Below are 26,167 nucleotides of genomic sequence, written 5' to 3'. Positions count from 1 at the left end.
CCTCAGAATAACATCATTCATCCTCACTATCTGTCTTGAGCTGCTCAGTGCGGAATAGTGAGCAATTTTGTTCAAGTACCCAGGTGAACGATTACTCAGTTCCCAGGCTCATTAAAAATTGGGATAGCTGACCATATGGATTCGAACACTGGTCTGAGAGAAATAACAATCTAAATGGCCACTGCCTTCCATGGCCTCCCAGTCAAAACACACAAAATACATTCTTCATCTGGAAGTAATATGTTACCTGATTTGTTATGTTGTAGGTGTAACACAAGCGGCTTCCTTGTGGTGCACTTGACAAAGGAAGGTTCAGACGTGGAGATAACTTCAACACGTTTATTAAACTATTTACACTTCTATTACTCGGGTTTGACACTACTGCTAATCCTGCTATAGCTACCCAGACTGACTAACCAGTTGCTGCAATCCATGTGGTGGGTGTAATATTGAATCAACCCTGTGTCCGTACTCACTGACTGTCTCCACTGGAAAGAGGCAGATCATGTGTGTGGTGTAATGCCCCCCTGTGGTCGTGTCACCTCCTTGTGTATTGTGAATGTCTATTGGTCGTGTCCTATCTACTTGATCTATTGGTTGAGTGTGTGTGTGTGATGTTTCTAGTGCTCCCTCTAGTGTCTAGCTAGCCTACATGTATTTACATTGATGCACATCACCACGTCCCCCCTTTTTAAAAATATGTTACATATTTTCTGCACACTTTGAGAAAATTGAACAAAGAACAGGTAGATAAGGTAAGGTATATACAAGTCATGGGAACAGTGATTAAACAATAAGTCCAAATCATTCGTATGAGTCCATAAACCATCAATCATCATGGTCAAATGTCTCTCTTGGTTATGAACGGCATCAACGTCCCTGTGCCACAGGAACCAAGAAGTGGTCAAATCACTTCGCTGTCTGATTTGGAGTCCCTTTCTTTTTTCGATGTTTGTGATGATGCTGTCGGATGGCATCTTGTAGCTGATAAGATGTTGATGTTGAAGAGGTACCATTAACAGTATCATTTGAGGTCTTGGATGTGCCATATGGTGAAGTTGGATAAGACTGTACATACTGGTTCTGGCCACGTGCTGCGCAGGAAGGGTGATCCTGCTGAGAACCGTTGAAGCTTGTCAATTTGGAAACAGAATTGCTGCTTGCATAAATACCTGGTGATGGTGTGAAACTAGAACTTTGCATCTGATAGGAATATGCCGTCTGGCCAGGCTGGGGTGCAGCAAATCCTGGGCTGTAACAAAGGCATCCAGACTGTGGTGCAGATTGCGCTTGCAGTAGTCCTCCTTCGGTCTTAATTCCATTAGTGGGCAATCCGTAGTGCTGGCCTGTTTGAGAATATGCTGCATAGACTCCTGGCTGCTGCATGCCTGAAGACTGGGTTTGTCCAGGATGAGCTGTCATTGGCCGCACTGTCGGTGTGGAAAAAATTTGTGAATACAGCTGTGGTGAATATTGGTGTATTCTTCTTGGACTGTGGCCGCTGATATTATTATTGACCCAGTGTAATGGTTAAGTGATCCATCTCCTGTCATTGTGGCATCTGCTGTCACGCTGAGCGCGCCATCACTGAGGTTGCGGCACTCCCTGTCTGGACTAAAGTCCGGCTTACGTGAGTCGGTGTTTGGTTGCTCCCCATCTGGAGTCTGGTCTGTTTTAACTGAGTCAGTGTTGGTTTGTTGATGCTCCCGGTTTGGAGTCTTAGCAGGTTCACTGGAGTCAGCTGAGATTTCTTGAAGCTGCACGTTTGGAGTCGGAACATGCAGGAATGCATTGACTTGTGAAGAGGTTCGAGCGAATGAGGGTGGAAGTATCATGGTGTCACCGGAGTCACCAGTGGTTTCACAGTGATCGTCGAGTGCCTCTGTACACACTAGCTGAGGTCTGTCACTTTTCACATCTTTCATGGGAAGTGGGAATCTGTCGTCACTCGTCTCACATACCGTGGGTAGATCCTCAGTAGCTGCTTGTTGTTCACTTGGGTTGGGTAAATTGTCAGAGTCTTCATCTGGTGGTGCAAACAATGCGGGTGGACTGTCATTGTCTTGCTGTTGTCCTTCATTTGGGCTTGGACTGTCATCGTCGCTTTGTTCTTCTCTGGAGCATGACAGACCGTCATGGTCATCCTGCTGTGCACTGGAGCATGGTAGACTGTCATAGTCTTCTTGCTGTTTACTTGAGCATGGCAGACTTGCATCGTCTGCCGCTAATTGGTCAGAGGAGGTTGTTAGACCCTCATGGTCTTGTTCCTGCAAGGACTGCGCTCTGGAGTCTTGTGCTTCTTCTATCATGGAGCCTGTCCACGAGCTTGCTATGGAGGCTTGTGACACTGGAGTCACATCTTTTTCGTGCAAGGACTGCGCTCTGGAGTCTTGCGTTTCTGCAATTGTGGAGTCTGTCCACGAGCCCGCTGTGGAGGCTTGTGACGCTGGAGTCACTTCTTGTTCGGGCAAGGACTGCGTTGTGGAGTCTTGCGTGTCTTCTTTCGCAGAGTCGGGAACCCTGAGCGGTGCGTGGACCACGCTCTGTGTGACAGCAGGCCCCTCTCTGTGGGCTTGTACCTCTCTCTGTCTCTTGGTTTCAGGCTGCAGCATCATCCTGCACTGACGAGTTGGGATGTCATATCTGCTGGGCTGAAGATCCTCAAATCCGGAGAACGAATCCGCGTCTGCGTCGGATTCAATACGGGGGTCTGCAATGTGCAACACGTCCAGTTGTGGTTCGGTTTTGGTACTGGGGTAGCCTCCCAAGGTGAAAGGTTCATCTGTGTCGTCTTCTAGGACCATATCATCACTGTTTGCGTCAGAGCTGGCATTGGGCTCGCGAGGTCCAGAGAAAATGTAAAGGTCGGTATCGAAGTATTCAAGGTCAGAATCCTCGGTTTGGCCGTAGGTAACTGCTTGTTGCAGGGTTCTTCGGAGGTTAATTTCATTCCCTGGTTCAATTTGAGGCATTGTGCTGTCATTCCAGATGAGGGAAGGTTGTTTTACGGCTTTAAAAGATTTTTTCTTTGATTTGAGACGTTTCCCCTTTAAATGGGCATGGTCCATTTAAAGGGGAAACGCCATGACGCATGTGACATAACGCGTAGGAAGCAATTGTGCATGCGCAGATCGCTGTTCCTTTACCGATGGCCGTTTTCCTGATTGCGCATGCGCGGCATCTTGCGCATGCGCAAACGGACCTTCCCGTTCTGCATGCTTCTCGCGCAACTGCACAAGTGCAGTCCCTGTAGAAAGATGGCCGCCGACCAAAATCGTTCTCTGCACCGGGATCTCGGCCTCGAGGTGAGTACTGGCGCTTCTCTTACCTTTTCTTGCTGGTTGGAATGTGTTTTCCTCACAGTGTTTGCTGAATTTGTCCAGGACTGCCTGGAAGTCGCTCCTGTTTTGCCCCTTGGAGAACTTGAATTTTTAAAAAGATATCTTCTGCTCTGGCACCGGCGATGGTGAGGAGAAGCTCTACCTTTTCAGCTTTGGCCACTTCTTCTAGTTCGGCTGCAACCAGGAAGATTTCAAACTTTTGCCGGAATGCCCGCCAGTTTTTGCGGAGATCGCCGTGGCACTGGGGCTGCTGCGGAACCCGGATCTCAGACATATTGCCTGGGAATCGTTGCTGGTTGTCACTGTGCGCTGAGGTATGGCTATGTGGATTGAAGCAGTTCAGTCCTGGTACCATGATTTGTTATGTTGTAGATGTAACATAAGCAGCTTCCTTGTGGTGCACTTGACAAAGGAAGGTTCAGGCATGGAGATAACTTCAACACGTTTATTAAACTACTTACACTTCTATTACTCAGGTTCGACACTACTGCTAATCCTACTATAGCTACCCAGACTGACTAACCAGCTGCTGCAATCCACGTGGTGGGTGTAATATTGAATCAACCCTGTGTCTGTACTCACTGACTGTCTCCACTGGAAAGAGGCAGATCATGTGTGTGGTGTCCTTTATATATGGGTTGGTGTAATGCCCCCCTGTGGTCGTGTCACCTCCTTGTGTATCGTGAATGTCTATTGGTCGTGTCCTATCTACTTGATCTATTGGTTGAATATGGGTGTGTGATGTTTCTAGTGCTCCCTCTCGTGTCTAGCTAGCCTACATTGATGCACATCACCACATTACCCTCACAGTGCCTACTTTCAATAATGAAAGTGGATTTGGGCTCCAGTCCCATGTCGACCAATAGCCGGCCAGAAGCTGTAACCAATGGAAAGAGGAGGCACCTCCCTTAAAGCTAAAAGTAAATTACTGCGGATGGCTGGAAACTGAAACAAAACAGAAAGTACTGGCGGTCTGACAGCATGAGGCGAGCTTTTCCGTTTTTGGCCCTTAAAGCTATTTCTGTTCCAACAGGATGTGAATCCTGTTTCTTGGAAAATAATTTGAATTAAAGTAAATTAATTTCATTTCATTTTAAAGGAATTTTAATTCACAGTAAATGCTGCAAAATAGCATTTTTAGTATTCAATGTTATTTTTAAATTTTCAGTAAATGAAACATATTTACTGAATCCCAGTTAACTTTGAATTCAATGTTGAAATGTTCTTGTTTAAATGTCCTTGAGATAGAAGCACTTGCTGATGGACCACTCACATAATTCCAGATTCAAACTTGATCAACGCATCGTCTGACTCAAGGCAGAGAACATTAATCTTTGAACACAAAGTGATCAGCGGTGATCCCTACAGGTGCACCTGACTGAATTGCTCCTGACGTTACAGATGAACCCTTCTTAATGCTGCTGGAGAACTGCTTAAAAGGTAAGGATGAGGACTGCAAAGTCTGCCAGCCTGTTAAAACTGTAGACAATGTTAAATCCAAGAGATGAACAAAGATCGCGCCTCACAGCGTCAGCGACCCAGGCTTGAATGCAGCCTTGGGTGACTGTGTGGAGTTTTTATTTTCTCCCCGTGTGTGCGTGGGTTTCCTCCGAGTGCTCTGGTTCCCTCCCACAGTCCAAAGATGTGTCGGTTAGGTGGACCGGCCATGCTAAATTGCCCCTCAATGTCCAAAGATATGCAGGTTAGGTGGATTGGCCATGGTCAATGCGTAGGGTTACAGGGATAGGGCAGGGATGGGCCTAGGTAGAGGGTCGGTGGGTCTAAGTCGAGGGGCGGTGCAGACACATAGGGCTGAATCATCTCCTTCTGTATTGAAGGAATTCTAAGTTAAGCTTTTATGAAGCTGATTTTGAAGCATATGAAATTTATGTCAAGTCACAGCTGAAGGGGTAACATGTTGCTTGACTATTCTATTCGACTAACTGCTCTTTCATTATTCACCTGCTGTCGCTGATGTTGTTTCTTCAATAAAATGTTGCTGTAAAGCGATACAGAGAAATTGCCTTTTTTAATAGTGATCAAAGGACTAACCTAAATGAGCATAATAACGGACGTGTCAAAATGTCAGCTGTACAGTGTATATCACCTGTTCTCTTTGCAAGAAATAACAAAATAAAGCAAGTGTTTCTCTGGGTACTGTCGCCTGCAAGTTTTGAGGTTCCCAGTTATTGCTTTGCATTTATCTCTGAGGAGCCTCTCCAACTACTTTCTGTTAACATTTCTTTCCTGTTCAAGGACTCTTCCTAAATCTTGTTACCATTCTTCTCTCAATGCTTCCCTCTGGTTGCTTGCCATCCACCCCCTCACTCAGAATATCCCTCCCAAATTAGATGCTTTCATTTTGAATTTGGATCAAAACGTATACCGAATCATGAATATATTCAAAGAAATGCAAAATGTAATTATAAAACTGGTATGAGGCACCAACTTAACAGGACAGGATTAAACTAAAGCACCAACAGAGCTCACCCACCCTATAGAGGCACGTATCCATAAAAAACATTTCCTTCTTTAAATTCAAGAAACACATTCAGAAAGAACAGTAATAATGGCCTTTTAATTATCATGCAACTCTGTCAGAACAGTGTATTTTATTCATTCATGGGATATGGTCATAAAAAGTAGCTCGGTAGGACAGATGATGTAAGAAAGTGCTATATATATTTTACTTTTTCTCCTTTGCAGTAATGTTTTTTAATGCCTGAGTTCATATATCTGCTGCAGTAATATTATTAAGCAATCTAGGCTAAGGTATCCAGACTCTGTAGCTTCAGAAGGTGCAATTAAGATGCCATAAAGTTCAGATCATCGTTCATTCCAAACCATGTATGTGCTTACAAAGAGAGGCTTAATGGAATTATGTTATGATTGCTGAAGATTCCCTGGGGAATAGATAGTTTGAGGCTTTTTTTTAAGACTTCGAGAAGCAGATGATGAGATCTGAGTGGGATAAAGATGATCTATGTAATGGGAATAACCAGGTCTGTAGCAGGCAGTTTAGTTTTTAGTTTTTGCTGGGAGCTTTGAGCTGAGCAGTAGCTTTTGCGAAAGGTTGTCAGGTCAAGCAGTAGTCTGCCACAGCCAATGGTCTACAGGTTGTTTCCTGACAGGATCTTGCTCTCTCTTCAAGCAGTATTTCCAAAATATCTCTATTCAAATGTCCAGCAATGTTTTAGCACTGTATTTACAAGTGAAATTTGACCTGTGATGGGTTTTGCTTGATTGGAGATAGAGAAGCTATTAGTTAGAAGTTAAAGTGTTTCCTTCTTTTGTTAAGAATTGTTTAATTGCTAATTGTGAGCTATTTTCAATGATGTTATTGCAGTTTAATCCTGTGTTCATAATAAAGTTTGTTTTAATATAACGCCCGGTGCGAATTGCGCCATGCCGCCCCGACGCTGGCACCATTGGCGCCGATGTGATTAGTGCGGCGCCAATCAGGGGCCACTCCACGCGGCTGGCCAGCCGATTCTCGGCCCGGTAAAAATGCCGTGTCCCGCCAGCGCCGTCCACACCTGCTCTCAGCCGACGGGACTGCGGCGTGGAAGGGTTGGGAGGGGCCTGTGGGGGAGGTCCGATGTGGCCTGGCCCATGATCGGGGCCCACCGATTGGTGGGCCAACCTCTCTGGCTGTGGGCCTCGTTTCTTCTGCGCCGGCCCCTGTAGCCCTGCGCCATGTTGCGTTGGGGCCGGCACGTTGAAGGAAGCCACTGCGCATGCGCGCGTTGGTGCCAGTGCCACTGCGCATGTGCAGATCCCGCGGCGCCCAGTTCACACCAGGATCAGCAGCTGGAGCAGCGTGAACCACTCCAGTGCCGTGCTGACCCTTTAGGGGTCAGAATTGCTGATTCTGAGGCCGTGTTGACGCTGTCGAGAAAAGCAACGGCGTTTCCAGCGGCGTCAACACTTAGCCTCAGGATAACAGAATCCCGCCCCATATCCCTATTTGTCAGTGAAATTATATATGGAGCAAAGTATCCTTTCCTCATAGTTTTACAAATTAACAAAAAGTGTTTGAGGTTCTTGTCCAATACACGAACAAGTGTTGGGTTCTGGTCCTGGATTGTGTGGTAGTATGTATTAGGGGTCATGTGGGACTGGAAGCCCTAATGTCATTGGCTGACAGATCCCGGGTCCTGGTTGGCCGTTGACCTCTAGCTCCGCCCGGAAGGCGGAGTATAAGAAGCCGGAGTCTTCCCCCGCAGGCCATTCTACTATCGAGCTGCGGGGGAACAGACACGCTTAATAAAGCCTCATCGACTTCACTCTATTCATCTCTCGGAGTCTTTGTGCGCTACAATTTATTAAGCGTGTCTAAAAAGGACTATGGAGCTCAGGATCATCCCGGAATGCCTGAGGATCAGCCCCCACGCAGTGAACGCGGCAGCAGCCTTCAAGCACTGGCAGACTTGTTTCGAGGCCTACCTCAGAACGGCCACCGGCCGGGTCACAGAAGACCAAAAACTACAGGTCCTGCACTCGAGGTTAAGCACGGAGATTTTCTCCCTCATCGAAGACGCGCAGGATTTCCAGACGGCGTTCGCAGCACTGAAAAGTCTCTATGTCCGCCCAGTTAACCAAATCTACGCTCGCTACCAGCTCGCAACGAGACGGCAAAGTCCCGGAGAATCGATGGACGAATTCTACGCCGCGCTGCTGATTTTGGGACGAGCCTGCAGCTGCCCTTCGTTGAACGCAAATGAACACACGGACAAGTTAATGTGCGATGCTTTTGTGGCAGGTATGAATTCATCCCAAATCCGCCAAAGACTTCTAGAAAAAGAGTCGCTAGGACTCTCAGAGGCACGGGCCCTAGCAGCCTCCCTAGACGTGGTCGCGCGTAATACCTGCGCCTACGGCCCCGACCGCGCGGCAGCCCATTGGGCTCCGTATGTACCCGTCGCGACAAACCCACCCCCCCCCCCCGGACACCCCACAGGCTTGCGCGGTCCAAACGCCAAGTCGCACCGGGGGCGCCCGCTGCTATTTCTGCGGCCAGGCGAAACACCCCCGGCAGCGCTGCCCGGCCCGCGCAGCAATATGCAAGAGCTGCGGGACAAAGGGCCATTTTGCGGTTGTGTGCCGGTCCCGCGAGGTCGCCGCTGTCCCGGGAGAACAGGGAGCCCTGCACGCCGCTTACGCTCCCCAACCCCCCCCCAGCGCCCCATGTACGACCCGCAGGCGCAGCCACTCTGGGTTCCGACCACCGCGGTCCTGGGAGAACAGGGAGCCCTGCACGCCGCTTACGCTCCCCAACCCCCCACCCCCGTCCCCACGTATGACCCGCCGGCGCTACCAATTTGGGTCCCGACCACCGCTGTCCCCAGAGATGAGGGAGCCCCGCACGGTCCTAACGCTCCCCAAACCCCCCAGCGCCCCATGTGCGACCCGCAGACGCCGCCATTTTGGATCCCGGCCACCATGAGGGGAGGAAGGGCGCCGCCATCTTGGACCATCCCAGACCTGTACGACGCATGGGGGTGGCCATTTTGTCCACCCCCGCCGCCATCTTGTGACCCCCCAGCCATGTGCGATGTATGGGGGCAGCCATTTTGTTCATCCCCGACGCCATCTTGGACGGCAACAACGGACCCCAGTGTCGACGGCTCCACGGGGTTCGAGGAAGACGCTCCACTACTACAACCACGTCTCGCTTCAATAACGCTCGATCAAGTTCGGCCCCGGACACTCCAGACGACGACGACAACGGTGCTAATAAACGGGCACGAGACACCATGCCTAGTCGACTCCGGAAGCACGGAGAGCTTTATCCACCCCGACACGGTAAGACGCTGTTCCTTGACCACCTATCCCAGCGCACAAAAGATTTCCCTAGCTGCAGGATCCCACTTCGTACAGATCTAAGTTACCCTAACGGTGCAGGGGAGGGAGTTCAAAAACTACAAACTACACGTCCTTCCCCAACTCTGCGCCCCCACATTACTGGGATTAGATTTCCAGTGCAATCTACAGAGCCTTACGTTCAAATTCGGCGGCCCAATACCCCCACTCACTATCTGTGGCCTCGCAACCCTCAAGGTGCAACCCCCGTCCTTGTTTGCGAACCTCACCCCGGATTGCAAACCCGTCGCCACTAGGAGCAGACGGTACAGCGCCCAGGACCGGACCTTCATTCGGTCCGAAGTCCAGCGGCTACTAAAGGAAGGCATAATCCAGGCCAGCAATAGTCCCTGGAGAGCACAGGTGGTAGTAGTGAAGACAGGGGAGAAACAAAGGATGGTCATAGACTATAGCCAGACCATCAACAGGTACACACAACTAGACGCGTACCCTCTCCCCCGCATATCCGACATGGTCAATCGGATTGCCCAATATAAAGTCTTCTCCACCGTGGACCTCAAGTCCGCCTACCATCAGCTCCCCATCCGCCCAAGTGACCGCAAGTACACAGCCTTCGAGGCAGACGGGCGATTATACCGCTTCCTAAGGGTCCCATTTGGCGTCACAAACAGGGTCTCGATCTTCCAACGGGAGATGGACCGAATGGTTGATCAACATGGGTTGCGGGCCACGTTCCCGTATCTCGACAATGTAACCATCTGCGGCCACGACCAGCAGGACCACGACGCCAACCTCCAAAAATTCCTCCAGACCGCCAAAGCCTTGAACCTCACGTACAACGAGGACAAGTGCGTTTTTAGCACCAACCGGCTAGCCATTCTGGGCTACGTAGTGCGCAATGGGATAATAGGCCCCGACCCCGAACGTATGCGCGCCCTCATGGAATTTCCCCTCCCGCACTGCTCAAAAGCCCTGAAACGCTGCCTGGGTTTTTTTTTCATACTACGCCCAGTGGGTCCCCCAGTACGCAGACAAGGCCTGCCCCCTAATACAGACCACAACCTTCCCTCTGTCGACAGAGGCTTGCCAGGCCTTCAGCCGCATCAAAGCGGATATCGCAAAGGCCACGATGCGCGCCATCGACGAGTCCCTCCCCTTCCAGGTCGAGAGCGACGCCTCCGACGTAGCTCTAGCGGCCACCCTTAACCAAGCGGGCAGACCCGTGGCCTTTTTCTCCCGAACCCTCCACGCTTCAGAAATCCGCCACTCCTCAGTGGAAAAGGAAGCCCAAGCCATAGTGGAAGCTGTGCGACATTGGAGGCATTACCTGGCCGGCAGGAGATTCACTCTCCTCACCGACCAACAGTCGGTAGCCTTCATGTTCGATAATGTACTGCGGGGCAAAATCAAAAACGACAAGATCTTAAGGTGGAGGATCGAGCTCTCCACCTTCAACTACGAGATCTTGTATCGTCCCGGAAAGCTGAACGAGCCGTCCGATGCCCTATCCCGCGGCACATGTGCAAACGCACAAATTAACCGCCTCCAAACCCTCCACGAGGACCTCTGCCACCCCGGGGTCACTCGGTTTTTCCACTTTATCAAGTCCCGCAACCTCCCATACTCTTTAGAGGAGGTCCGTACAGTCACAAGGGACTGCCACATCTGCGCAGAATGCAAACCGCATTTTTTCAGGCCGGATGGTGCGCACCTGATTAAGGCTTCCCGCCCCTTTGAACGCCTTAGTCTGGATTTCAAAGGGCCCCTCCCCTCCACCGACCGCAACACATACTTCCTTAATGTGGTGGACGAATACTCCCGCTTCCCATTCGCCATCCCCTGCTCTGACATGACCGCGGCCACAGTCATTAAAGCCCTGAACACCACCTTCATACTGTTCGGTTGCCCCGCATACGTCCACAGCGACAGGGGGTCCTCTTTCATGAGTGACGAGCTGCGCCAGTTCCTGCTCAGCAAGGGCATAGCCTCAAGCAGGACGACCAGCTACAACCCCCGGGGGAACGGGCAAGTAGAGAGGGAGAATGGCACGGTCTGGAAGACCGTCCTACTGGCCCTACGGTCCAGGGACCTCCCAGTTTCACGGTGGCAGGAGGTCCTCCCGGACGCTCTCCACTCCATCCGGTCGCTATTGTGTACGAGCACTAATCAAACGCCTCATGAGCGTCTCCTTGTCTTCCCTAGGAAGTCCTCCTCTGGAACGTCGCTGCCGACCTGGCTGGCGGCCCCAGGACCCATTTTGCTCCGAAAGCATGTGCGGGCACACAAGGCGGACCCGTTGGTCGAAAGGGTTCACCTCCTCCACGCGAACTCGCAGTACGCTTACGTGGAGTACCCCGACGGCCGACAGGACACGGTCTCCCTGCGGGATCTGGCGCCCGCCGTCAACACACACACACCCCCGACACCATTCACCCAACCCCCCCCTTCCTGCCACCGCCGCACCCCGCGACCGCCCCCTTCCCAAGAGGATCGGTTCCCCTCCCCTCAGGCCCGACCAAGAATAAAGCCCGAGCTGAAACCGTAAGGCCCCCGGAGACGACAACACCGGAACAAGCACCACCACCACCACCGGGGCCGAGGCGATCGACACGGACGACCAGACCGCCCGACCGACTCGTGGCGTCGATCTAAATCAATATATGGACTTTTCACAAGAACATTTTGCTTTTCTCCCGATACCTTCTGTAAATAGTTGAAACAGGACAAAATTGTACATACTGTATTGCCATATGAATGTTTTCCTCCCAGGACCAGCCCTGTAAACCCTTACCACCATACGAAGCATCACCCCGCCGGATTCATTTTTGACAAGGGGTGAATGTGGTAGTATGTATTAGGGGTCATGTGGGACTGGAAGCCCTAATGTAATTGGCTGACAGATCCCGGGTTCTGGTTGGCCGTTGACCTTGAGCTCCGCCCTGAAGGCGGAGTATAAGAAGCCGGAGTCCTCCCCCGCAGGCCATTCTACTATCGAGCTGCGGGGGAACAGACACGCTTAATAAAGCCTCATCGACTTCACTCTATTCGTCTCTCGGAGTCTTTGTGCGCTACAGATTGTAACACAGAACTTGAATGTTGCTGAAAAAGAGATATTTTGTCGAAGCTTTAATCTTGCACTCATCAGTACAGATGCAGGAATGCCAAATTTCAAAGGGAGCAACAATTTATACTACATGAGAGAAGGGTGTTGATCGGTTGGCAAGCCAACTCTGACTGCATGCGAGAAGCTACACATCAGCAGGAAAAAGAAACATGATGCAGCATTTCACCTTCTTTGAATTGAACAAAATATAAGGGACAATAGTTCACATGTGCATTCTCCAGGAGAATACCTCAATCAATTTGGCATTCTTATCTCTGTCCTAAAAAGTGAAAAACAAAATGTTTTGATGATATGGTCATCGTTAGCAAGATCCACATTCATTTTCCATCGTTTTATATTTTTGACAAGATGGTTGTGGACCTTCTTCTGAAACTGCATCAGCCCATGTGCTGGATGTAATCTCATAGTATTGTTGGGCAGAGAGTATCAAGATTTTAACTCAGGAATAATGAAAAAATGATAGTGTATGCACAAGTTACAATGGTGTATGACTTGGGAGAAGTATGCAAACCCAGAGATACACACATTCAGCACGGGAATTCAAAATGATAGGTTCCATGCTTAATTTCATTTAACACAGTGTCCAAAATGACAGGACTCTCTCTCATTTAAACAGCATTTGACTAGTACCGTTGGAGAACTGCAGAAGCTTACCTCCAAGAACTGCAGATGACAGGACATGTGTTCCGTATTTCCGGATGATGGTGTCAATCACCTGCTGGGTTGAGGGCCTCCTTCCAAGCAAGCGTATGCTTCTCTGGAATTCTGGCATTAGTGGGATAGGATTCCGGATCAAGTCCCTCCTTTCGACTGCAGTATTTCTCACCTTCCAACGTGCAAATTCTCTGCAATGATAACATCAGAATGGTCAAAACAAATAATGTGCGTAAGGACAGAGTAATGAAAACTGAAGGTGTGACTTGTCCAGATAATCAACTTCAAGCAAACATTTTCACCCAGGCTGTCTGGGAAAAATCTAAATGATGCTTCTTTCTCCATTTCCATATCCACCCCTCCCCACCAGCCCTCCGGCAGTGACCCCCCACCCAATCCCCCTCCCCTTCCACCTTCCAACACATCACCATCCCCTGGATTTTGAAGTGTTGAAGATTGCTACGTCCTGTCTTTCAGGTTCCGACTCACATATCATGGGCAGAACTTTGTGCCCTCCCCCACAGCACATTTGGTAGCGAGGAATATAATCAGGCAGGAGAGTGCCAGGTGGAGACCCCAGTCCCCGATTAAATCTGTGGTGGGAAGGATCTGGACAAAATTTCCAAACTGATCCCAACTGACACCCTTAAGTGGGCAATTAATTCCCACTTAGGACCTCAGCTCACCAGCGCTGCAATTAACCTGGCAGTAAGTGGGGACCCGCCCTAAGGGGAGCACCATAAGCGAACCCTTGCAGGGTTGCTTATAGGCTACTGGGAGTGGAGGCCTGTCAAGTGCCTGAATCGAACAAGATGTGGCAGGCTTTCTCAAAAAGAGGAGATGCAAGGCTCTCATTGGCTCTCTGACCAGTAGCTCAAGTTTCTCACTGCCTCCACAGGATTCCGGCGCATCTTTTCCACATCCTCAACGACAATGGTACTTGTGGTGTAACACATGGTCAAATGCAGTGTTTTGTACAGTTACTATGATTGTGTGGACTCCTGTAATGGTTCTTGATTACGGATGCGCATGACCTATCTGCCCTTAGACAGACTTTAGTCGTGCTCTGGCACTTGCTTTCTACCAAATTATTAATACCACCTCTAAATACCACTGGGAGTTCTCCCAGTGAGACAGAGAAGACAGCCAGAGTGAGACAGCAAAGAGTGAGTTTGGGAATTTGAATCGAGGTAGGAATTCGAAGCTGGGTGGGGAGGAAGTGCTTTTTGTGACTGGTAAGTAGTGTTTCTATTTTTCTGTTTCTTTTCAGTGGTATATATATATATTTTTTTTTTTTCTTCATTGTTTATTTATTTAGTTAAATTTTGGGGGGGGGAAATTGAAATTGTTCAAGTTAACCGAAGGTTTAAGACATGGCAGGAGATCTCAGACCCGTGTCATGCTCCTCGTGTGCGATGTGGGAGCTCAGGGACACGTCCACTGTCCCTGGCTCCTTCACGTGCAAGAAGTGTGTCCAGTTGCAGCTCCTGTTAGACCGCTTGACGGCTCTGGAGCTGCGGATGGACTCACTTTGGAGCGTCCGCGATGCTGAGGACGTCGTGGATAGCACGTTTAGCGAGTTGGTCACACCGCAGGTGAAAGGTACTGAGGGAGATAGTAAATGGGTGACCAAAAGACAGAGCAAGAGTAGGAAGGCAGTGCAGGTGTCCTCTGCGGTCATCTCCCTGCAAAACAGATATACCGCTTTGGATACTGTTGAGGGAGATGGCTCACCAGGGGAAGGCGGCAGCAGCCAGGTTCATGGCACCGTGGCTGGCTCTGCTGCGCAGCTGGGCAGGAAGAAGAATGGCAGGGCTATAGTGATAGGGGACTCAATTGTAAGGGGCATAGACAGGCGGTTCTGCGGATGAAATCGAGACTCCAGGATGGTATGTTGCCTCCCTGGTGCAAGGGTCAAGGATGTCTCGGAGCGGCTGCAGAACATTCTGGGGGGGGAGGGTGAACAGCCAGCTGTCGTGGTGCACGTAGGCACCAACGATATAGGTAAAAAACGGGACGAGGTCCTACAAGCTGAATTTAGGGAGCTAGGAGTTAAACTAAAAAGTAGGACCTCAAAGGTAGTAATCTCAGGATTGCTACCAGTGCCACGAGCTAGTCAGAGTAGGAATGTCAGGATAGAGAGGATGAATACGTGGCTCGAGAGATGGTGCAAGAGGGAGGGATTCAAATTCCTGGGACATTGGAACCGATTCTGGGGGAGGTGGGACCAGTACAAACCGGACGGTCTGCACCTGGGCAGGACCGGAACCGATGTCCTAGGGGGGGTGTTTGCTAGAGCTGTTGGGGAGAGTTTAAACTAATGTGGCAGGGGGATGGGAACCGATACAGGAAGTTGGAAGGTAGTAAAACAGGGACAGAAATAAAAGGCAGTAAGGGGGAAAGTGTAAGGCAGAGAAGCCATAGTCAAAAATCAAAAAGGGCGACAGTACAAGGTACAGTGACTGAGGGGAGCTCAGTGAATAGGACCAGGAATACTAAAAGAAATAAAACGGGAAGTGAAAACATTAATGGTAAGCGATGCGGCAGGTTGTTACAGGAAGATGTGGGTTCGACGACAAGGAAAATTAGGAGAAAGGTTAAGAGGAAATATAACTTAGGAGAGGTTACTGATCGAGGTGTTAAGATTAAGAACAGAGGTAAAAAAGCCAACATAAGTGTACTTTACCTGAATGCTCGTAGTATTCGGAATAAGGTAAATGAGTTGATGGCGCAAATCATCGTGAATGACTATGATTTAGTGGCCATTACTGAAACATGGTTAAAGGATGGTCACGACTGGGAGTTAAATATCCGAGGGTATCAAACTTTTCAAGAAGGACAGAGTGGATGGTAAGGGAGGTGGTGTAGCTCTGTTATTTAAGGATGACATCCGAGCAACAGTAAGGGATGACATCGGTGCTATGGAGGATAAGGTTGAATCCATTTGGGTGGAAATCAGGAATAGTAAGGTGAAAAAGTCACTGATAGGAGTAATCTATAGGCCACCAAATAGTAACATTATGGTGGGGCAGGCTATAAACAAAGAAATAACAGATGCATGTAGAAATGGTACAGCAGTTATCATGGGGGATTTTAATCTACATGTTGATTGGTTTAACCAGGTCGGTCAAGGCAGCCTTGAGGAGGAGTTTATAGAATGTATCCGCGATAGTTTCCTCGAACAGTATGTAATGGAACCTACGAGGGAACAAGCGGTCCTAGATCTGGTCCTGTGTAATGAGACAGGATTGATTCAGGATCTCATAGTTAGGGATCCTCTCGGAAGGAGCGATCACAATATGGTGGAATTTAAAATACAGATGGAGGGTGAGAAGGTAAAATCAAGCACTAGTGTTTTGTGCTTAAACAAAGGAGATTACAATGGGATGAGAGAAGAACTAGCTAAGGTAGACTGGGAGCAAAGACTTTATGGTGAAACAGTTGAGGAACAGTGGAGAACCTTCCAAGTGATTTTTCACAGTGCCCAGCAAAGGTTTATACCAACAAAAAGGAAAGACGGTAAAAAGAGGGACAATCGACCGTGGACATCTAAGGAAATAAGGGAGAGTATCAAATTGAAGGAAAAAACATACAAAGTAGCAAAGATCAGTGGGAGACTAGAGGACTGGGAAATCTTTAGGGGGCAACAGAAAGCTACTAAAAAAGCTATAAAGAAGAGTAAGATAGATGATGAGAGTAAACTTGCTCAGAATATAAAAACAGATAGTAAAAGTTTCTACAAATACATAAAACAAAAAAGAGTGGCTAAGGTAAATATTGGTCCTTTAGAGGATGAGAAGGGAGATTTAATAATGGGAGATGAGGAAATGGCTGAGGAACTGAACAGGTTTTTTAGGTCGGTCTTCACAGTGGAAGACACAAATAACATGCCAGTGACTGATGGAAATGAGGCTATGACAGGTGAGGACCTTGAGAGGATTGATATCACCAAGGAGGTAGTGATGGGCAAGCTAATGGGGCTAAAGGTAGACAAGTCTCCTGGCCCTGATGGAATGCATCCCAGAGTGCTAAAAGAGATGGCTAGGGAAATTGCAAATGCACTAGTGATAATTTACCAAAATTCACTAGACTCTGGGGTGGTCCCGGCGGATTGGAAATTAGCAAACGTGACACCACTGTTTAAAAAAGGAGGTAGGCAGAAAGTGGGTAATTATAGGCCAGTGAGCTTAACTTCGGTAGTAGGGAAGATGCTGGAATCTATCATCAAGGAAGAAATAGCGAGGCATCTGGATGGAAATTGTCCCATTGGACAGACGCAGCATGGGTTCATAAAGGGCAGGTCGTGCCTAACTAATTTAGTGGAATTTTTTGAGGACATTAACAGTGCGGTAGATAACGGGGAGCCAATGGATGTGGTATATCTGGATTTCCAGAAAGCCTTTGACAAGGTGCCACACAAAAGGTTGTTGCATAAGATAAAGATGCATGGCATTAAGGGGAAAGTAGGAGCATGGATAGAGGATTGGTTAATTAATAGAAAGCAAAGAGTGGGGATTAATGGGTGTTTCTCTGGTTGGCAATCAGTAGCTAGTGGTGTCCCTCAGGGATCAGTGTTGGGCCCACAACTGTTCACAATTTACATAGATGATTTGGAGTTGGGGACCAAGGGCAATGTGTCCAAATTTGCAGACGACACTAAGATAAGTGGGAAAGCAAAAGGTGCAGAGGATACTGGAAGTCTGCAGAGGGATTTGGACAGGCTAAGTGAATGGGCTAGGGTCTGGCAGATGGAATACAATGTTGACAAATGTGAGGTTATCCATTTTGGTAAGAATAACGGCAAAAGGGATTATTATTTAAATGATAAAATATTAAAACATGCTGCTGTGCAGAGAGACCTGGGTGTGCTCGTGCATGAGTCGCAGAAAGTTGGTTTTCAGGTGCAACAGGTGATCAAGAAGGCAAATGGAATTTTGTCCTTCATTGCTAGAGGGATGGAGTTTAAGACTAGGGAGGTTATGCTGCAATTGTATAAGGTGTTAGTGAGGCCACACCTGGAGTATTGTGTTCAGTTTTGGTCTCCTTACTTGAGAAAGGACGTACTGGCACTGGAGGGTGTGCAGAGGAGATTCACTAGGTTAATCCCAGAGCTGAAGGGGTTGGATTACGAGGAGAGGTTGAGTAGACTGGAACTGTACTCGTTGGAATTTAGAAGGATGAGGGGGGATCTTATAGAAACATATAAAATTATGAAGGGAATCGATAGGATAGATGCGGGCAGGTTGTTTCCACTGGCGGGTGAAAGCAGAACTAGGGGGCATAGCCTCAAAATAAGGGGAAGTAGATTTAGGACTGAGTTTAGGAGGAACTTCTTCACCCAAAGGGTTGTGAATCTATGGAATTCCTTGCCCAGTGAAGCAGTAGAGGCTCCTTCATTAAATGTTTTTACGATAAAGATAGATAGTTTTTTGAAGAATAAAGGGATTAAGGGTTATGGTGTTCGGGCCGGAAAGTGGAGCTGAGTCCACAAAAGATCAGCCATGATCTCATTGAATGGCGGAGCAGGCTCGAGGGGCCAGATGGCCTACTCCTGCTCCTCGTTCTTATGTTCTTATGTTCGTATGTAAACTGGTTACAGGGTAGGTATGTTGCTACTGAATAACCCTCTCAAAAGAGAGAGTCCAGCACATGACTACTGATGTTGGTGATGCACCATCATTCTACAAGACTCATGCACACTCCACTCTATTAACCCATTGCAGTATATGCAGTTTGCTCCTTGTACATCTCTGATCTTCAATCCATACTGATGGACTGCCTGGCCATAGGATTTGAATGGAACATGCAGTTATCTTCCTTTTCCTGTTTCTTACAACAGAGTCCAGGGGAGAGAAGTAAAGTAAACTTCATTTTTCTCATCGTATGTCCTTAAGCAGAGGTGTTTTAAGTGGCTGGCAGCAATCTTTCTTTTGGGTTAAATCAGAAGCAAGGTTTGTTCTGTTTTGATCACAGCTGATCTTAATACAGGACAAGTCAGATCAGAGTGAAACCTGGCTTGATACATCCTGGGGCGGGATTCTCCCAACGGGAGTTTAAGTGCCGACGCCGGAGTAAAAACCGGAGTGGTTTACTCCGACGTCGGCGCCAGTTCCCAGACACCAGGGGTGAAATTCTTCCCAAACGGCGCGATGTCCGCCGACTGGTGCCCAAAACGGCGCCAATCAGACGGGCATCACGCCGCCCCAAAGGTGCGGAATGCTCCGCATCTTTGGGGGCCGAGCCCCAACATTGAGGGGTTAGGCCGGTGCCGGAGGGATTTCCGCCCCGCCAGCTGGCGGAAACGGCCTTTGTTGCCCCGCCAGCTGGCGCAGAAATGACATGTCAGGGCGGCGCATGCGCGGGAGTGTCAGCGGCCGCTGACAGTTTCCCGCGCATGCGCAGTGGGGAGAGTCTCTTCCGCCTCCGCCATGGTGGAGGCCGTTGCGGAGGCGGAAGGGAAAGAGTGCCCCCACGGCACAGGCCCGCCCGCAGATCGGTGGGCCCCGGTCGCTGGCCAGGCCATCGTGGGGGCACCCCCGGGGTCAGATCGCCCCGCGCCCCCCCCAGGAACCCAGAGCCCGCCCACGCCGCCTTGTCCCGCCGGTAAATAGCTACTTTAATTTACGCCGGCAGGACAGGCAATTTCTCGGCGGGACTTCGGCCCATCCGGGCCGGAGAATCGGGCGGGGGGGCCCGCCAACCGGCGCGGCCCGATTCCCGCCCTCGCCCAATCTCCGGTACCGGAGACTTCGGCAACCGGCGGGGGCGGGATTCACGGCGGCCAACGGCCATTCTCTGACCCGCTGAGGGGTCGGAGAATGACGCCCCTATTCTCCCCCCTCCGTGGGGCTAGCAGGGGCGTCACGCGATTTACGGGGGCGGGTCCTCGGCGCGGCATCAGAGACTCGGCGCCACCTAAAAGACTTGGGTCCCACGCATGCGCAGTTGGGCCGGCACCAACTAGCGCATGTGCAGTGGCCGTCCTCCCCCTGGCCGTCCCGCACAAACATGGCGGATGGATCCAGGCTCGCCGGCGGAAGAAAGGTGGCCCGCCGACAGTGAGGCTAGCCTGCCAATCGGTTGGTCCTGATCGCGTACCAGGCCATTCCGGAGGCCTCCCCCCGGGAACGAAGTCCCCCTCCCCCCCCAAAGGCCACCCCCCAAGCCTTAGCGACGAGTACCCGCCGACAGCGACCAGGTGTGGACGCCGCCGGTGGGATTAGGCCGTTTACGCGTGGCCGCTCGGCCCAACCGGTCCGGCGAATCACTGCTCGCCATTTGCGGCAATTCTCTGAGTGGCCTTGTACGATTCGCGCAGCGCTGGTTTCGGGGGGGGGTGGTAGAATCATGTGCAGGGGTCGGGACGGAGTCCGCTGGTGAACGTTTAACACAAAGTGCGATACAGATGATGTAATTGATGGGAGGATCCAAGTCTGTCTGTAGTTTTGCAATTTGTTATCAGATTTTAAGTTGAATAGCAGTTTTGTCAAATGCTGTTAAGGTAAGCAGGAGCGTACTGGTTCTGCTCTTGAAAGGTACTCTCTCTAAAGTATCTACACAGAAGATCACAAGTAAACCTGTTCTGTTAACTTTATTTATAAGTGAAATTTGAACTGTATTGGACTGCTTAATTGGAATTATTGGCAGGTGTAGATAGTGGGGGATTCTCCAAGCCTCCGCGCCGCAGTCGTGCCTGGCAGTGGGGTGGTAAATGGGGCGTCGGACCTGAGTCACCTTCCCGTGATTCTACGCGACCGGAGAATCGGCGGCAGTTGCACGCGCGCGGTCGACGCAGCGCCGGGCCGTTGAAAGAGGCCTCAGTGACGATTTTCCGTGGACGACCAGCCGAGTTCCCACCGGCGTGATTCACGTATGGTTCCACCCGGCGGGAGCTCGGAGTCGCGGCTGCGGTGGCCATCCTGGTGGGGGATCCATCACCAGGGGGGCCTCCACAATGGCCTGGCCCGCGAACCGGGAGCCACTAATCGGCGGCCGCGTGTGATCTGGGGGAGGGCCTACTTTTTCGGCGCCGGCCGCTGTGTGGGTCTGCCATGTCACGTGAGGCCGGCGCAGCAGGCAGCCTCCACGCACATGCGCTGACCCGCGGCCGTAGGTGCAGGGCCCCGTATCGGCAGCCAGAACTGCATGGACTACTCCAGGGCCCTGCAAGCCCCCTTAAAAACGGAGAATCACCCTGGACTTTCTAGAAAAAAGTCCGGAGTGATTCGGGCCCGTTTTCTCGCGGGCGTGGGGACAATATTATTGGAGAATTCCGCCCAGTAAGTTACCAAATTTTTCCTTTTATCTGAGAACTTCCAGCTGGTGGTGTTCCCACAGAAGATTCTATGGATTTCTAAACAATCCATCCAGACACTTGTCACATCATGAGCCAACCGGTTTCATCTTTCTCATGAGAGTTTCCAATCCAGATCACCTGCTGCTCCCTGGTTTCATTGAATGTGATCGGTCCAGACCAGTGTTTTTCAACCTTTCTTTCCGGGGACCCATTTTTACCAACTGGCCAACCTTCGGGACCTAACCCGGCCGATCTTCACGACCCACGCCGACCAACTTTTGCGACCCACGCCAGCCGGCCTTCGCGACCCATGCCGGCCGACCTTCGCGACCCACGCCAGCCGACATTCGCGGCCCACGCCAGCAGACCTTTATGACCCATGCCAGCCGTCCTTCGTGCCATGCCAGCTGACCTTCGCGATCCACCATTTTCTCTTACCTTTTTTGCTGCTGAAAATGGAGGAATCGCAATCGCAGCCAAAGCACGTGATGTCACTGCTCGGGGGCGCGACCTGCTCTGTGCCTCCCTTCAGGCAGGAAGATTACATAGAATTTTTTTAAAAATCTTCTGCGTCTCCAACTGCACAAATTCGCAGGCACAGCAGTGGCTTTTTTTTTTACAAGATCGTGGGGAGGGTTTATTTGATGACGTTTAACAGGAAAAAAATGCAAAAACTGAAAATGATTTCATCCTCTAGAAAGTGGAGGTTCACCACATTTCACCTAAACATTACAATTAAAAATGTAAAAAAATAAAAGACACTTAAAAATCAATTTATTGATGAAGCTTCAAAATACGACTTGCAGGCACTTTGTTTTGGAATGTTTAAAAATCAAGATTAAAATGTTGACATCTCCTGTTTTTTAAAAAATTTAGAATAGCCAATTATTTTTTCCAACTAAGGGGCAAATCAGGGTGTCCAATCCACCTAACCTGCACATCTTTGGGTTGTGGGGGTGAAACCCAGGCAGACAAGGGGAGAACGTGCAAACTCCACACGGACAGTGACCCAGGGCCGGGATTCGAACCCGGGTCCTCAGCGCCGTAGGCAGCAATGCTAACCAATGTTAACCAATGTGCCACCGTGCTGCCCTCAACATCTCTTGGTTGAAGTTACAGCTGCGTGAAACCATCGTTGGATCACGCACCATTCCTGGAGTAAGAGACTTCCACTTCATCAGCATCAAAGTTTAGTAAGCAACCAATCACATCATTCTCCCCGAACGTTTTGCAGCCGGCTTTTAGCAATGCAGGCTGCGAACGGCCTTCAGATTTTAAAAAAACTCTGCGCATGCTGAGCGGGCACACATGCGCAGTAAGGTCGCACTTTTTTTCTATGGTCGTGGCAATTTTGAAGGCCGCTTGCAGCCGGCATTATTAAAAGCCGGCTGCTGCGCGCGGATTTGCGCGATTGGGAGCGCCGCGATGGACGGCTCCACGACCCTCCTGACACCTGCCCACGACCCACCCACGGGTCGCGCCCCCAACTTTGACAATGCCTGGTCCAGCCAATGATAGGTGTGAGATTCTACAAAGATCAGGGCTGAGCTATGTCCTGCAATCAGTATTGGAAGATTCCAGAACTGTAGCCAAGTTACAAAACACGTGACCTGTAGCTGCCATGATTTTTGGTCCAACAAAATCCATTTATAAAATCATAATGTAAGGTTTGATTTAAACAGTTTTTGATTTGTTTCATGTCTTCGGGATGTGATAAGCTGCCATGTAGCAAGTGTTGTGACGCGATGGAAATAAAAGCATTTTACATTGAAGTTGCACCTGTAAAAGAACATTGAAATCAGGGACGCCTGGGGGATATTTTGACTTAGGGCGACAGAGTGAACAGGCAGCCCACTTTACATCATCCATTATTTTTATTTCCATTGACTTCTGATTCAATATTATTCACACAAAGTCAAAATCTACCCCCTGGTGAAATCATAGTAACATCAATTACTCAAAGCAGTGTTCCTGATACTTACTCTCAAAGACAACTTTAATAGTAATTGGGGTGTTTGACAGGAAATTAGCAGGTAACTGCTTTGTACTCTGAAGCTGTATCCACTGGGAACTTAATGTGAAAATGGCTGTTGGAGCCCATAGCCACATGACTAGAAAATGTCTTTAATTAGGGAAGATTTGAAAGTGTCTTTTTTGGCAGGGTTGTAATTTGCTTGACTTATTATTTAATTACAGGATTGGGCATTGCCGGCTGGGCCAGTTTTTATTGCCCATCCCTAACTAACCTCCATTTCAGAGGGCATTTGAGAAACAACCACATTGCTTTGGGTCTCGAGTTACATATTGGTCAGACCGGGTAAGGGCAGCAGATTTCCTTCCCTAAAGGACATTAGTGAACCAGATGGGTATTTAGGACAATCGACAATGGTTTGAAGGTCATCGTTAGACTTTTAATTCACATTTTTTAAAAATGGAATACTAATTTGAACCTGGGTCTGCAGATCTTGTCATGTCATTAGGTTACTAGTCTCATGAAAATACCAGTGCACACCATCTCCCCTTAAATTGCTGTGAGGTAAACATAGGAAATATTGGCATTGTAGAACAAAAGGTAAAGGGCAGAACAGATAATTGAGCCACCATAACTAAAGTTACCTATTATTTTGTGACTCACTTTACAGTCACAGAACACCGAATTGTAATACTGGACTGAATATATAATGATAAACTTGAGAACATGATTTATTATGCTATAGATAAGAGACTGCATGGGACAGGTCTATTATCAATGACCTGGGTAATAGTGGTCAACACATAAATGAGGCTTAAAGGGCTTATGAATGAAATGAAATGAAAATAGCTTATTGTCACAAGTAGGCTTCAAATGAAGTTACTGTGAAAAAACCCTCATCGCCACATTCCAGCGCCTGTTTGGGGAGGCCGGTACGGGAATTGAACCCACACTGCTGGCCGTGTTCTGCTTCACAAGCCAGCTATTTAGCCCACTGAAAGGGATAAGAAAAATATAAATTGAAAATGCCCAATTGGAAAAGTGATTTGAGCAGGGATCTCGCACAGCTGGACTGCAAACAAAGATTAGACAGGAAAACAGTAAATTAGGCAGGCTTTTGGGCCTTTGTGTTTGATTAGAGTCCAAGCATATTCCCTCTTCCCATAAGTAAGGAAGACGGCCTCACTTAGTGACAAAGGAATTAGAGGTTAAATTAAAATAAAGAGGGGGAAGTAAAAAGGTTTCTGCCAAATGTGAGGCATCAAATAATATGGAAAACGAGCCTGGGCACACTGGGTGTAGAGGAAAATTCAAAAAGAAGAGCAAGAGTGAGAATGGGAAAACATTTGTTTGTAACGTACAATAATAATAATAATAATCGCTTATTGTCACGAATAGGCTTCAATGAAGTTACTGTGAAAAGCCCCTAGTCGCCACATTCCGGCACCTGTTCGGGGAGGCCGGTACGGGAATTGAACCCGCGCTGCTGGCCTTGTTCTGCATTACAAGCAGCTGTTTAGCCCACTGTGCTCAACCAGCTCCTACTTGACCGTCCCGTGGGACAATGTGGGATATGAGCTTCCCAGCTAATGGGCAGAGGAACACAAAAACGTATATAAAGGATTGTTAAGGGAATGGTGGGGTCCACAGGGACAAATAAAGGAAATCTTCTTGGATAGGCAGATTACATGACCATGGATTTCAACGAGTACCTTCCGTATCTGTCTTCGTAATGGAAGAGGGTGAAGTTAATATTGCAGTGGAGCAGGAGGGAGAGATATAAAAAAAGATAGAAAGCAGATCTTAAATACGTTGACAACATTCAAAATTAATATGTTATCTGGTCCCAGATTGGATGCATTCCAGGTTGCAGAGGGAGACTAGAGGTGGAATGAGGGATGTTTTCTTTACACAGAGGTTGGAAGTTCTTGTCACATTACCTGAAACTGTGATGCAACTAGGTCTATCAGAACTTTCAACAGGCTTATGAAGTGGACAAATTTTGCAAGGTTATTAAGAAAATGTTGGGTGGTGGGACTGGATTGGTCAGCTCTTCCAAAGGCTGAATGGCCTCCAAGTGTGCTGGAAGATTCAATCATTCCATAATTCTTTGATCTATACTTCTTACCAAAATACCAATTCCAATATCACAACAAATGAACCTGAGCTTCTGCCGTCCAAAAAATTCATACTGCTGTGTCAGCCCAAATTGCAAACTACCACACAATGGGATCAGTAGGATGGAAGGGAATTCCAGCGGACATAAAGATGGAAAAGGAGAAAATGCCTTGAGGGGAAATAAAATAATTAAATCTTCAGAAATTTCTATCAACTCAGTAGGTAATTGGTTAATGCTTTGCTGTAGTATCCAAGAAGGTGGCAAGTTTAATTCCTGGTGTTGTTCCAACAGATCTGCTCTTGGATAACCTAAATATTCATGAGCTCAGCAGAGGAATAAGACAGATATTTCTACAGCTCTTACATTGCAATCCAATGATCCCCTTGTGAAACTCAGATGACATCGGAATCTGACTCTGAAATGATACCTCACTATCAAATAGCAGTCCATATGCAAATGCAGCAATACCTGGACAATATCCACGCTTGGGCTGACAAGTGGCAAGCAACATTCGCGCCACACAAGTGTCAGGCAATGACCATCTTCAATAAGGGAGAATTAACCCATCGTCCCTTGACATTCAATGGCGTTACTATAACTGAATCCCACACTCTCAGCACCCTAGAGGGGGTTACCACTGATCAGAAACTGAACTGGACTAGCCATACAAATACTGTGGTTACAAGAGCAGGTCAGAGGCTAGGAACCCTGTTGTGAGTAACTTGTCTCTTGACTCCCAAAGCCTGTCCACTACCCACAAGGCACAAGTCAGGAGTGTGATGGAATACTCCCTACTTGCCTGGATGAGTGAAACCCCAACAATACTCAAGAAGCTCAA

At 48.8% G+C, this 26,167-nt stretch overlaps 1 protein-coding gene across 4 annotated transcripts in view; it reads right to left on the bottom strand.

Annotated features, from left to right (window-relative positions):
• brinp1 (bone morphogenetic protein/retinoic acid inducible neural-specific 1) overlaps positions 1–26,167 on the bottom strand; it is a 511,248-nt gene that overhangs the window by 184,087 nt on the left and 300,994 nt on the right. For all 4 annotated transcript variants that reach the window (XR_011937622.1, XM_072488231.1, XM_072488232.1 and 1 more), the window contains one exon: positions 12,943–13,133. Coding sequence is in view for 3 of the 4 variants with exons in the window: in XM_072488231.1 (XP_072344332.1) it covers positions 12,943–13,133 (191 nt within the window). In the remaining variant the exon portion in view is untranslated. The remainder of the gene's footprint in view (positions 1–12,942; positions 13,134–26,167) is intronic.

The sequence above is a fragment of the Scyliorhinus torazame genome, chromosome 22 (genome assembly GCF_047496885.1).
Source record: "Scyliorhinus torazame isolate Kashiwa2021f chromosome 22, sScyTor2.1, whole genome shotgun sequence".
NCBI lineage: Eukaryota > Metazoa > Chordata > Chondrichthyes > Carcharhiniformes > Scyliorhinidae > Scyliorhinus > Scyliorhinus torazame.
This window is presented reverse-complemented; position numbering and strand designations above follow the sequence as displayed.